Raw genomic sequence first — 12,123 nt, 5'->3', positions numbered from 1 at the left:
TGCTTAGAGATAAAGAGGCTCAGAAAGGCCAAGTGAGCCCCAGCTGGTTCATGGCAAACCAAGACCCCAGACTCAGATCTTCCAACATCACCTTCGGTGCTGCTTCCTCTGCTGCTCCTCAGAGCGTGGGGTGTTCACCCAGACCAGACAAAGTTCCCTGAACTAATTTATGGGGGAGAATCTCATGCTATTATAATAAGTGCTAATGAGATGTGATCAAAATATTCAACAGTAGGAAGAGAATTAGCACCCTGAGCAAAAAAAGAAATATGTGGAAAATCAGAAAGGTACTGTTGGTGCAGGGAACAAAAGGAAAAACAGCCTCTGTAAAGTCATGTCTGTAACAGGCTGGAGGTAGAATGGCAGCTTTAAGAAAAAAATGTTAGAATCCATCTGAATTCTGCTTTCAATCATTTGTTCATACTGTAAGAACTCCAACTCTGGTTGCCTGACATCAGCCTGTGATACCACTGATTCCACACCAGTGTCCATGCTACAAAAGGCAACAAAATGTAAGCTTGCATTTCTGTGAGTCTCTTACAGATGGGAGGAGGTAGAAGGCAAACTAGTGCATCCACTGCTTTGCCTCTGTAAGTTTGCTGGGTAGTAACAAAGCCACCCCCGCCAGATCACTGAAAGTCCAGATAATGGTGGTGGAATATCAAGTTTATAATTTGCCCAGTATAAATTGCCCAGTATATCCTCATTAACTTGGACCATTTTTGAAGAATACTTTGTCCTACTACCATGCAACAAGTAAGTTAAATGGAGCAGGCTGTGTCCACTGAGTGCCATTTGCTCCAATGCAAGAAGGTCTGTCTTGGCGTCTCTCTAAAAATGCTATGGGATGGGCGGAGGATGGGCCATAGAGACCATCCTCCACACTTTACAAAGGAGGAACTCAGACTGCCCAGGTGAAGAGACTGCAGTCCCACGGGTAGTTAAGAACAGGGCCCAAAGGAGACCTGTGTGTCTGGCAGCTCTTAGCTCATTGCTCACTGTGCTGAGTGTCTCTGGTTCCCCTGTTGTCATTGCAGGAAAGCTGCACTCCAGGTCAGCATGAACGATGGCCTCTCTTTCATCTCCAGTTCTGTCATCATCACCACCACACACTGTGTAAGTCATAACCTTTCCCTTTACTAAAAATTTCGTTATCATTGTCATTGTCAGCATTGCTTAAGCACCTGTCTTATCCAGATAGGTCCCAGGAAAGCTTTTTGGTTCTTCGTTCCAGCACCGCAACGGATCAGGGGTGTGCTCTGCCCCAGAGTGTATCAGAAATGTCTGTGTCGGGTCCTCCGGATTCCCCATTTCTGTGGTTGGGGAAGAGACCTGCACTCACTGGCCAGATGGGAAGATGGGCTGTGTCTGTGCAGTAGTCAGGGTAGATGCCTGCATGAATGGGTTTAAGAGAGAATGGACAGAAAGGAATTGGGTGGCATGTCTTAGGGAGTTTTTCTCCAAAGAGATGAAGGAAAATGGGTATTGGCTGGAGGAGGATGTGGTGTGTATAGCAGGCCTCTTATTTATGGTGGGAGACATGCAGCTTGTTTATGATTGTGGAAATAATGCAGGACAGAATAAAAAACGGATGGAGCAGGAGGGGAGGCAGGGGCCCTTGTGATGGGGATTGTGAGGCAGGAATGGGAATTGCGTTCTCTCTGCCAGCTCCTCAGATATCCCTTCTCTGGATCCTTCATGTCAGGCAGTTTTCATTTCTGGCTAAACATAAAATCACCTGGAGAGCTTTTTAAAAAGATGGGTGCCCTGACCTCATGCCAGACTGATTGAACCAAAATCTCTGGCATAAACCCTAGTTTCAGTGGTCTGAAGACCTCCTTGGGAGCTTGTTGGGTGCAGTTATGGCCAAGAACCCTTTAGCCTCTGCAGTTGTTCCTGTCCACCGTCAGTGTCTCAGAGCTCAGCCTGGCAGGGGGCAGTCAGGACTCAGTTAGTTCATGCGAAGACTTCAGCCTCCAACATGAGCGTTTCCAAAATAATCTTTGTCTGAATATCCAGTTTCTTTAACAAAATGCACTTTTTCCATTAGTTCATTCCAGAAACTAATGTGTTTGGCCTGCTGGTCAGCTTAGGTAGTTACTATGGTCACTTCCTGGCTGGCCTTTGGAAGATATGTTGTTAGCACCCCTCAGTAATTGGGGTTGTGTCCTTAATACCATCGGAGGTGAACAAGAGCTAGCAGGCATGCACTGAAGCCAGATAAGATAAAAATTAGTTATCCCATAAAAAAACCAGAAACCAGTCTTCATGATTGACAACACACTTTCTCCTCACTACTCCCACCACCCATTGTCATCCTGTGTTAGGAGCAAACCAATTTTCTTAGAAAACAGGGTAAGCCAGTGTAATGGGCACAGATGATGGAAATGTGTTACTTGACCAAAGCAAGAGACTAGGGTTGTCACAGAGAAGTGTCACCACTGAGAAATGGCCATGTCTCAGGCCCCCAAATCTGGAGGCCTGAGTAGGACATCACCCCAAAACTGTATTGCAAAAGCAGTGAATTTCTTCAAGTGTACTCTGCCGGTTCTGTTGGAAACTGACCCTTTCGGAACCTACCAACCTGCAGGAAATGATCAAAATATCCCAAATCTAATAACTCCATTCCAGATTCCTCCCAGCTTTTGAGTGATCCAGCAGTTTGGATCTGTATTTCTCATTATGCCTGACCATACCACAGAGAAACAGCCGCTGCCCTTGAGACCACAAGGGCAGGGAAGTGGGAAGGGAAAACATCTCAGGACTAAACCCATGATATGGCAAATACAGGGCTACGTATTTAAATCCCAGGCCTCTAAGTGAAGAAGAAAGGGTGTCCTTACCAATGTATTGCAAAATTAAAAGAATTCCCAGAAAAGCCCCACTGCATCTTCCCAACTCACTCCAGCCTCCACTTACGTCTTGTATCTCCTTCATCTGAGCACATGCCACTGAGTTTTCTCTTTCCTTGGCCCTTGATCAGGACCACCTCATAATATATGCTGCATTATTGCATTTTCCCTTGAGAATGCTGTATTGGTCTCCAACAAAATTATAATGACCCTAAGATTTGAGATCCAAGTCCCTCCATTCGTGTATTCAACAAATATTCGTTGATCACAGTGTGTTAGGCACCACCCTGGGTGCCTGCGATGCAGCGGAGGACGCAAGAGATTAAACGCTCTGTGCGGTGAGGGACAAGGAACAATAAACATAATAAATAAGTTACACACTATGTTAAAAGGTAGTATGGGCTATCGGAAAAATAGAGCAGAGTAAGAGGGTTTGGTGCTACTTGGGTGAGCAGTTCCAGTTGTAACTGGAGTAATGGATACACTGAGAAGGTGGCATTTGGGTAGAGACCTGGATAGGGAGGAAGTTAACTACGAGGCTGTGGAGAGTGGGGAAGGGTGGGACACTCCAAACCCAGAGCTAAAACCCTGAGACCAGAGACCCCTGGTGCTCACGGAAGAGGAAGGCGGCCTGCAGTCATCTCCGGAAGAGCATGCGTGGCGGCAGCAGCAGTCAGGGAGGTGCCGTGAAAGGACTTTGGCTTTTGAGCAGAGGAGCCACTTGGGCTGATTTATGTTTGAAGATCACTCAGCCTGTGCGGGGGACAAGGAGACCGGGAAGGAAACAGTGTGACTAGTTAGGAGGGTGATGACGGTATTTCAGGCAAAAGATGCAGGTGGCTTGAATCAGGAAGGGGAAATGGAGGTGGAGAGAAGTGATCAGAGTTGGGTATGTTTTGAAAGTAGAGCTAACATTTCCCAAAGCGTTGGATGCGGGACTTCAGAGGAGAAGAATCAAGAATGGCCTTAAGGGTTTTGGCCTAAGGCACTGAAAGGATGGGGTTGCCGTCAGCCGGCAGACTGGAGGAAGACTGCAGGAGGAGAAGATTTGGGGAGGAGTGGGAAAGTCAGGGAATCAGTTTTGCAGTTTGCTGGTTGCATTACTTTGATCAAGTTGTTTAGCCCCTTTGTGTTTCAGTTTCTTAAGCAACAAAACTAAAATAATTAGCAGGATTGTGAACATTAAATGAAATGATATATGTAAAGTACTTGGCAAAAGGCCCAGCAGGTGGTAAGTGCTTGGTAATGTTAGCTGTTTTATGGTGGAAGATAGTCAAAATTTTTAAACTAATTGGAAATTCTTCCCAGAGAGTTGGTTCCTTGATTCAGCATCCCATTATAACAAAGAGGCTCTTCTGAGACAAGATGTGTCCTTGGGAGTACACGTCTGTCACCCAGCCATGCTCAAGTGATTGAAAGAAGGCAGACATGATGGCCAAAAGCATCCAGAAAGGGGGCCCTACATTCAGATATAAAACTCCAATCCCCATCCAGGTCCTACAAAGAAGCTCAAATTAAGGACTGAAACTATCACTGAGCAAAATAGAGATGCAGGTGGAACGTGTGGTCATCCAGAATGTGAAGTCAGGTCTTGGACTTGCACTTGTGTCTTGGGCAGCTGGTTTGAAGACAAGGTTTTTAGATCAGAAGTGGTCCCCTGGGTCTGAGTAAAGGGTTAGTCTTGTCAGTGCCAGTCACAGCCTGCCCAGTCCATCACCTGGAACCAAAAATAATTTTAAAATATGTAGTTGAGACTTTTCTTTTCTCACCTTATTTGGTGCCCATTTGGACAACAGTGTCACAAGTTTTCAAGATCTGCAATGAATAACTGCTGCCCCAGCCAGAATTAGAAATTCCATGAAGTTTTACGGGAAAGAGATTTTTCCATCCAAGAGCTAAAAGATTCCTATACAAATGGTAAACTTTGTTGAGCTCCATGACTATAGAAAATGGTCAGACATCCAGAGTCCTCTCACCAGCACATTGAAATCCATCCACCTCTGTATTCTTCACCAGCCTCCCTTTCCTTCCCCAGCCACTAGCCAAAGGTTGAGAAAATCACTAATCTGGTGCTTCTTTAAGGGAAGTATTGAAAAGAGGTTTGTCCTTTTGAGAATAAAGCAAGCAAATTTTAGACCCTAAACAACTTTTCATGAAGATTGTCTCCTTTTAAATAAATACTTTAAAATTCTCTTATTTCCCATCCAAAGTGTACGAAAATCAGAGAATCATTCAAGTGTTTCTTGAACTGCTACTGGGTTTCTAGGTTCCTTAAGGAGCCTAAAATCCAGTTGGAAAAAGAGTCCAACAAGCATGTAAAAGAATATATGGTAACAAACAAGGTTGTATGAGTCAAGTATAAATGCCATAGGATTTCAGAGAGAGGAAGGATGAGTGAAGCCAAGGAGAGTCAAGAGAGCTTCCTGGAGGAGATAATACCTGAGTGATGATTTGAAAAATGGTAATTATAGGTGAAGACGTGGGAAGAGGCCATGTCCTAAAGAGAAACCAACCTCAGCAAGGGCTAGATATGTCTCTGAGCATAGTTTGTTCCAGAATGTGACTTTCCAGGTTTTCCCAGAAATGTGACTTTGTTTTTTTCTTTTCTCCCCATTTTGCATCAGTTTCTGGTGCCTTTTGATTTGGGGCCATTTCTCAAGTTGGCAACTACCCTCCTAAGATGTACATTTCACACCCTTGATCTCGATCACCCAGTGTGTGGCAGTGAGACCCAGCTGATGCCTGCCCTGTTAACTCTAATCAGGATATGATTTGCTTTGGTTGCCAGGTTGGATAATCACAATAAAAGGAAAGGAAAGAAAGGAAGGAAAGAGACGTAAAGTTAGACATAGGGTTCTAAAATCAACACTAAATAACTGGAGAGCCCTGTCTTTTCCTCATAATTTATATGGAAAACAGCCTGACTATAAACAGCAGCAAGGTTTAATAAACTTGAGAGGACCAATGTCATGTTACTGTTCAGAGAAATTCTTTTGAATGAAAATAAAAATTCAACAAACCCAGACCTGAGGCATCAAAGCAAGAGCAATTGCCCTATAATTGTAGCATACATAGAGGAAATAAGAATGCAGGATATTGGTTTGAGGAGGATGTGAAGATCCACAATCACACACATATCTGGGGATCTTACTGGAAAGAAGGCCGATGGGGATACAAATGCTGTCACTCTTTTTTTAAGTATTCCTATTGCACTGGAGAAGCTGGGAAGGAGATTATTAATTCAGAGGAAAGTATTATAAATGACATAACTGGGGAAGAATCTGTAAAAAAGCCTCAAACCCTCATGGAGCTACATCAGGAAAAACTAAAAGAGGAGAAAAAGAAGAAGAAGAAGAAAAAGAGAAAGCATCGAAAGAGCAGTTCAGATAGTGATGATGAAGAAAAGAAACATGAAAAATTGAAAAGGCACTGAATGCAGAGGAGGCCCGTCTTCTTCACGTCAAGGAGATCATGCAGATTGATGAGAGGAAGCGGACTTACAATAGCATATATGAAACTCGGGAACCCACAGAAGAGGAAATGGAGGCCTATAGAATGAAATGTCAGAGACCAGATGACCCCATGGCCTCTTTCCTTGGACAGCAGTTACTAGTCATAGAAGATCACCCAAGATAAATGCAACAAATAAGTTCTTTTCGGCTTCGTACTGATGATTGCAGATAGAAAAGTCCTTGTCTACTTTTCTTGCTTCCTAACTTTAATAAATCTTTCAGAAGTCAAAAAAAAAAAAAAAAAGGAATGCAGGATATTGAATCAAAAAGCCTAATTTCACATCCTAGCCCCTCCAAGATCTACACATTTTCTAGGATGATCTTGGGCAAGTTAACCTTGATCCTGTCTTAGAACCTGTCTTGCATGGTTGTAGTAGAGATTAGTAGTAACATATATAAGGGCCTGAGATACATCATAGTCTGTCAAGCAGTGACAGCTGTGTATTAGTTCATTGCCCTCATTCTCTTTCCTTGCCAAGTAAAAGTCTAATACCCTGTCCCATTTAAAGATTTGTTATATATGTCCTATGCCTAATAAACAGGCTATTTCCCCCTGATTAAGAAGCATGCTTCCTTTTGAATCCATGATAAGCCTGGATTTTAGGAACAAGCTGGAAAAAACTTTGAAGATGTTGCCTGCAGGATAAATAGGGAAAAAAACACCAGTAAATTAGATCTGGTGATAAGTCAAAACAAAGTTGAGTTGCTGTCTGACTCTTTGCTACTTTTGAAAAAAGTTTTTTTCAATACATGAATCAAGTAAATAGTCACATAAGGGTAATATTTAGACTACTTAGACACATGAATTAAAAAAAGTATTTATTAAAGTTGATACATTATTACAACATAGAAAATCCCTATTATCACTAAATTATTCGATCATGACAAGCATGTTTGGAAGCATTTCATCAGAGCAGGCACATTTTGCGTAAATGAGATCTGCAACCTCAGGAAAGGTTGCACTACAGACTGGATCCTTCATTGTCCCCAGAAGTGGCCACGACTCACTGTGGCTTGGAGTATGGGTTGATTTCTGTGGGGATGAACATGGTGCCAACTTATTTCCCAGGGATTATTAACCATTTGTCCTTCAGATTTTCATGAATTCAGACTTTTCCCCCCAAACTAGTAGCATTTTTCTATAAATATTTGTTTTGAGAAAGAAAGAGAGAGAGAAAGACAGAGAGAGACCTACTGTGCACAGGACAAACCCCCTCCACTACAGAGAATTATATGATCCAAATGTCAATAGTGCCATGGTTGGAAAACTCTTTTGCATCTTAATAAACTTGCCAGATAAATCTTAAACACACAGGAGTCTTATCATTATACTCACCTAACACTAATTTGTCCCCCAAAGTTTAAAAAGAAGTGAAACCATAATTAAAATTCATTTAAGAAAAATGAGTTATTCTTTTGATTCACTCATAATCCCATGCATTTAAGAATCCCAAGGTTTTAAATTCAAAACCCATTCTATATGTTCCTTCTTTGGGGCCCTTTTTTCTGATATAAAGGTAAGAATTTGCCTAAAAGAATAATTTTAGCCCAATATGACCAGTCTAGGGGCCATCTCACATTTCGTTGCCAGATAAAGACTACAGAATTTTCTCTCCAAATTCCTCCTTTCCATATTTCAAGTTGTCTCTTCATTTCCTGCTCTCACACCAAGGCCTGGTTGGCCACAGACTTGTTACTCATTGTTTCAGGAGGAAAAGGCCAGTTAGCATCAGTATTGTCTTTAACATTTCGTGGCTCCTGGTGCCTCACTAGAAGGTGGGCCTCCAGCTGCCATGCAGAGGTAGGTCAGAACGTTGGAAACAACTGGAGACTTGCCATAAAGAAAACACAGACACTGGAAAGAGAGTTGTCTCTCATGCACAGTATATCCCATCTACTTCCTGAAGAAAAACAGACTATGTCTTGTTCACCATTGCAACCCAGCATTGGCACAATGTGTGCACATAGTAATTACTCAGCAAATTACTGGTGGTTGAATGGATGAATGAATGAACTCAGCCAAGGGTCATACTGAGACCATGATGATACCTGCTGGTGGGAGAAGAAGAGAGCCAGAAGGAGGTAGGATTAGAACAGGGGGCTCCGGGCTGACTGGACGGTGGTCTTCCAAAGAGGATGGCCAGCAATTCAGCCTTCATATACAAGAAGCTTGAGCATAATTTAAGGGACACAAATCTGTCAGGTGACAAACCATGACCAGCATTCCCAGAAAGAGAAAAACCAAAGACCTCTTATAAGAGCACCAGCTCCACTAGGACCAAACTCCTGCCAGGGATGCAGACCTGGAGGAAAGGTCTAGAAACAGTCCACTCAACTGGATCGAGATTCAGGGCAGACCCCCTGGTCTGTGAGGGTCTGAAGCACAAGGCTGAAAGAGACCAGAGACTGACAGAATCGAGGTCACTACAGAAAAGCTGTGACTCAGGGAACATTGGCATGGCCTGAGCTCACCCTGGAATACCAGAAGCTTAGGCTACAGCAGTTCAACTAATCTGGACAGTGCCAGCCATGGCTGAGGTTGCAGTCTGCCTTCTTGAGGGCAAGGAGGTGATGTGCTGGAGCCCAGAGATGGAGGCTGTGGTGGCTGTAGGTAAGAGACTGCAGAGGAGGGCAGCAACCACTTCAACCCTGTCTGGAGAGTTCTGCCCTTGGCAACGTCCTGGGTCTGTTTTCTAAGTCAGTTCAACTCTGTACCAATTGCTTTAAAGTAACAGGAAAATACAAATCCAGCCTGGTTTTGTAGTCATACAGCTCTCTAGGTAAACAGACAGCTGGCGTGGCTGCTCTTGCCAAAATCTCTTGAATTTCACCAGCCTGGTATGGAGTGAATCCAGTAGCCTGTGCTGAGTGGCAATCTCACCTTCCAACATAATAAAAAATTATTGTGCACTCTTCAGAGAAAGTAGAAATCAGAGAAGACTTTTTTCCTTCTATTTCTTTTCCAAGGTCAGCAAACAGTCCATCAATCAAAATAGGTAACTGTCTTTGGGATAGATAATTCATACCAGCAGCTATAAGCACATGGGCTTCTTCACCGAGGAAAGAGGGCCAGGGAGGGGCTGCTGGTGGCAAATGAGGCCAAAGACATCATAATGATCAGGACCGATGTGTATTAAACCGGTACTGCAGACAAAGTGTTAGGGACTCATAGACTAGCCAGTCCTTGCCCTCCAGAGGCCTACAACATACTTGCCAAGGTGGGATGTATACTCCAAGAGGTAAATACTGTCTAGTTTGAGGTATAAAAGGCAAATATCAAAAGATACCCAGAAAGTCTCCATCTGTTCCAAAGACTCATGAGCCTTTGGATAAGTCAATTGACACAAGCATGGCACACTCTGAGCAGTGTCCACTTAATCAACCTAGTGGGTGACTTCCCAGTGACCCACGAAGGCTTTTCACCTCTTCCTACAAAGAGGAGCTGTACAAATCATTCTAGAAATTTATTTATAACATGTAGGCAGCTCACGATTTGCTCATCCCAAAAACTCTATCCCATGAGTGTCTTTTCCCCAACAAGACTCTGCCCAGACTGTTTCTCAATACCAGGAAACAAGCTCTGAAGAAGACAAGGCCCTTTCAAACAACCCATTCAAGAGGGCAGGACCAGGGACCACACCCTGACTTTCTCTCCCCTATAGGTTCCTTCACCCCAACAACATGATTCCACTTCCTTGCCCCTCCTTACTCTTTCAGTGTCACATAACCAGGAAGGGTAAGACAAGGCTGGATTGGAGGGGAGATAGGACACTGACTTTGAAGAGGGTTTGAATGACAGAATGTGAAGTTTGGCCAATGAAAGGCCATTCAAAGCAAGCACAATGCATAATTTTAGGAAGATTGATCCAGCATGTGTATGCTTCAGTATATTAGCTAAAACAAAATGGCATTAATTTGGATGTCACTGATTTATAAATTTGGTCATTTGGAAAAGAAATAGACTCTAATTTACTTTTTCATTATTTAGACTAAAAGAACTTTGTACCTGCAGTGACCAGTCCACAGCACTAGGGCAACAAGTGAATCATTAGAGCCTTATACTCAGCCCTTGAAAAAGGATGGCCATTTATGACTTTGTTACTGTGTAATTATAGGTGATATGCCCTTTGAAATATGTGGCTTAGCAAAACACAGGGGAAATACTTAGTTAGAAAGGAAAAGTGGGATGGGCTTTGGGATCAGATCAATGTGGCTAAAATCCTGGTTCTGCTACTTACTAAGTGTGTGACTTTAGACTGAGATAATATACTTGGAATAGCTGGCATGGGACCTGGTACACAGCAGATGCCCAGTGTCAGTTTTCTTGCACTGGTGTCGTAGTCTCTATAAGAATTTACACGGTGATGTGGTTTCCAAAGACTCTGACTTCCAGTTGAATTAACGGAAGTATGGCATCTGAAACTAAGGAGGAGATGGGACCTCTCAACTTGGTGAAGATAAAATCTTCATTCGAGTATTGTGTTCAGTACCAAGGACATTTCAAGGGAGAGCCTAGAGAGCCTGAATGGAAGAAATATCGCCAAATATGGTAAGTTATGTAGAATACAAAATTGGGGCTCTTTGGCGTAGAGACATATTTGGCATGGAGACAATATTTGAGGGGCTGTTCTGAAATGGGTCATCTGTACCTGCAGAGTCTTAATTCTGTGAATTATTTATTGTGTAGATCTAAGGGTAGAATAGGCTGAGAAACACAGTTTCTGGCTCAGTTTTTAAAAACGTCCTTCTAATTGGCTGCTTCAGTTGGGAACGAGCTCCCTATTATGACTGTATTTAAGCACAGGCAACATGACAACTTGGCAGAATCATGTAAATGCCATTCATGCATCAGATAGGCAATTGGAGTAGAAAAGCTTTCAGACGCTTTCCAACATTGAGAGTCTGTGATTGTAGACCTAAAGGGATGTTAGTAAAGGAGTAAGGTAAATATTATCAGTCCTATACAGTGTAACAAATGAGTTTGGCTTTTACGTTTTGAAAATAAATGTGAGAGACCTTTGTTGGTGATACTGGAGACAGTTTCTCTTGGTGCAGTTCAGATTGGCCAACCTCCACCTAATACAAGTGAGATCATATTTCAGACCAGAGTGCTTAAAACTCCTCCTGAGAATAGTCTATTTTCAAGTAACCTCAAAACACACCCTTTAAATTACAAACAATTGATACACCAGACACAAATCATTCTCCTCTATTTATTAACCAGTCTCAGTAGAGCCGTACATAATTCAAGGTATTTTTTACAAAGTCCTGCTATTTTTTATTATTATTTTAACAAGATGGCCTGTGGTTTCATGAACTGTCGTTAGAAAGGGCAAAAGACCACAAGAATATCAGAATGCAGAACTCAGATCTCAAATATTGTTCATGAACTGAAATAAAAGTAGTTTGCTAACATCTCTATTTTGATAACCCTTTTATGCATAAAAATATCTTTTAAAATATGTTTTAGAGGATTCATGCTAATTTGTTTTTCTTGGATGTTTGAGCAATTGACTTTCAATATTTTTATCTCTAAGTATTTTTTTAAAGTTTGCCCTTAGTTTGAAATTTCCCTGTTTTGAGAGTAAATAGAAAAAAAATTATTTTTTGAATCTATGCTGTGGAAAACTCTGAGATAAGCATGTAGTAAGATGGTAGAAATAAAAGTGGAGTTAAAATAATCTGTAAGTAAAATAAATGTACTAGACCAAACTCAGCAGTTAAAAGACAAAAATTGACAGATTATGGTTTTTTTAATT

At 42.2% G+C, this 12,123-nt stretch overlaps 1 protein-coding gene across 1 annotated transcript in view; it reads left to right on the top strand.

Annotated features, from left to right (window-relative positions):
• The window catches only part of ANTXR1 (anthrax toxin receptor 1), a 275,920-nt gene that overhangs the window by 107,037 nt on the left and 156,760 nt on the right, over positions 1-12,123 (top strand). The window contains exon 12 of the mRNA XM_012646428.1: positions 1,038-1,116. Within this exon, the coding sequence (XP_012501882.1) occupies positions 1,038-1,116 (79 nt within the window). The remainder of the gene's footprint in view (positions 1-1,037; positions 1,117-12,123) is intronic.

The sequence above is a fragment of the Propithecus coquereli genome, unplaced genomic scaffold (genome assembly GCF_000956105.1).
Source record: "Propithecus coquereli isolate 6110/MARCELLA unplaced genomic scaffold, Pcoq_1.0 Scaffold243, whole genome shotgun sequence".
Classification (NCBI taxonomy): domain Eukaryota; kingdom Metazoa; phylum Chordata; class Mammalia; order Primates; family Indriidae; genus Propithecus; species Propithecus coquereli.
Note: the sequence above shows the minus strand (reverse complement) of the source record. Positions and strands in the feature narration are given on the sequence as shown.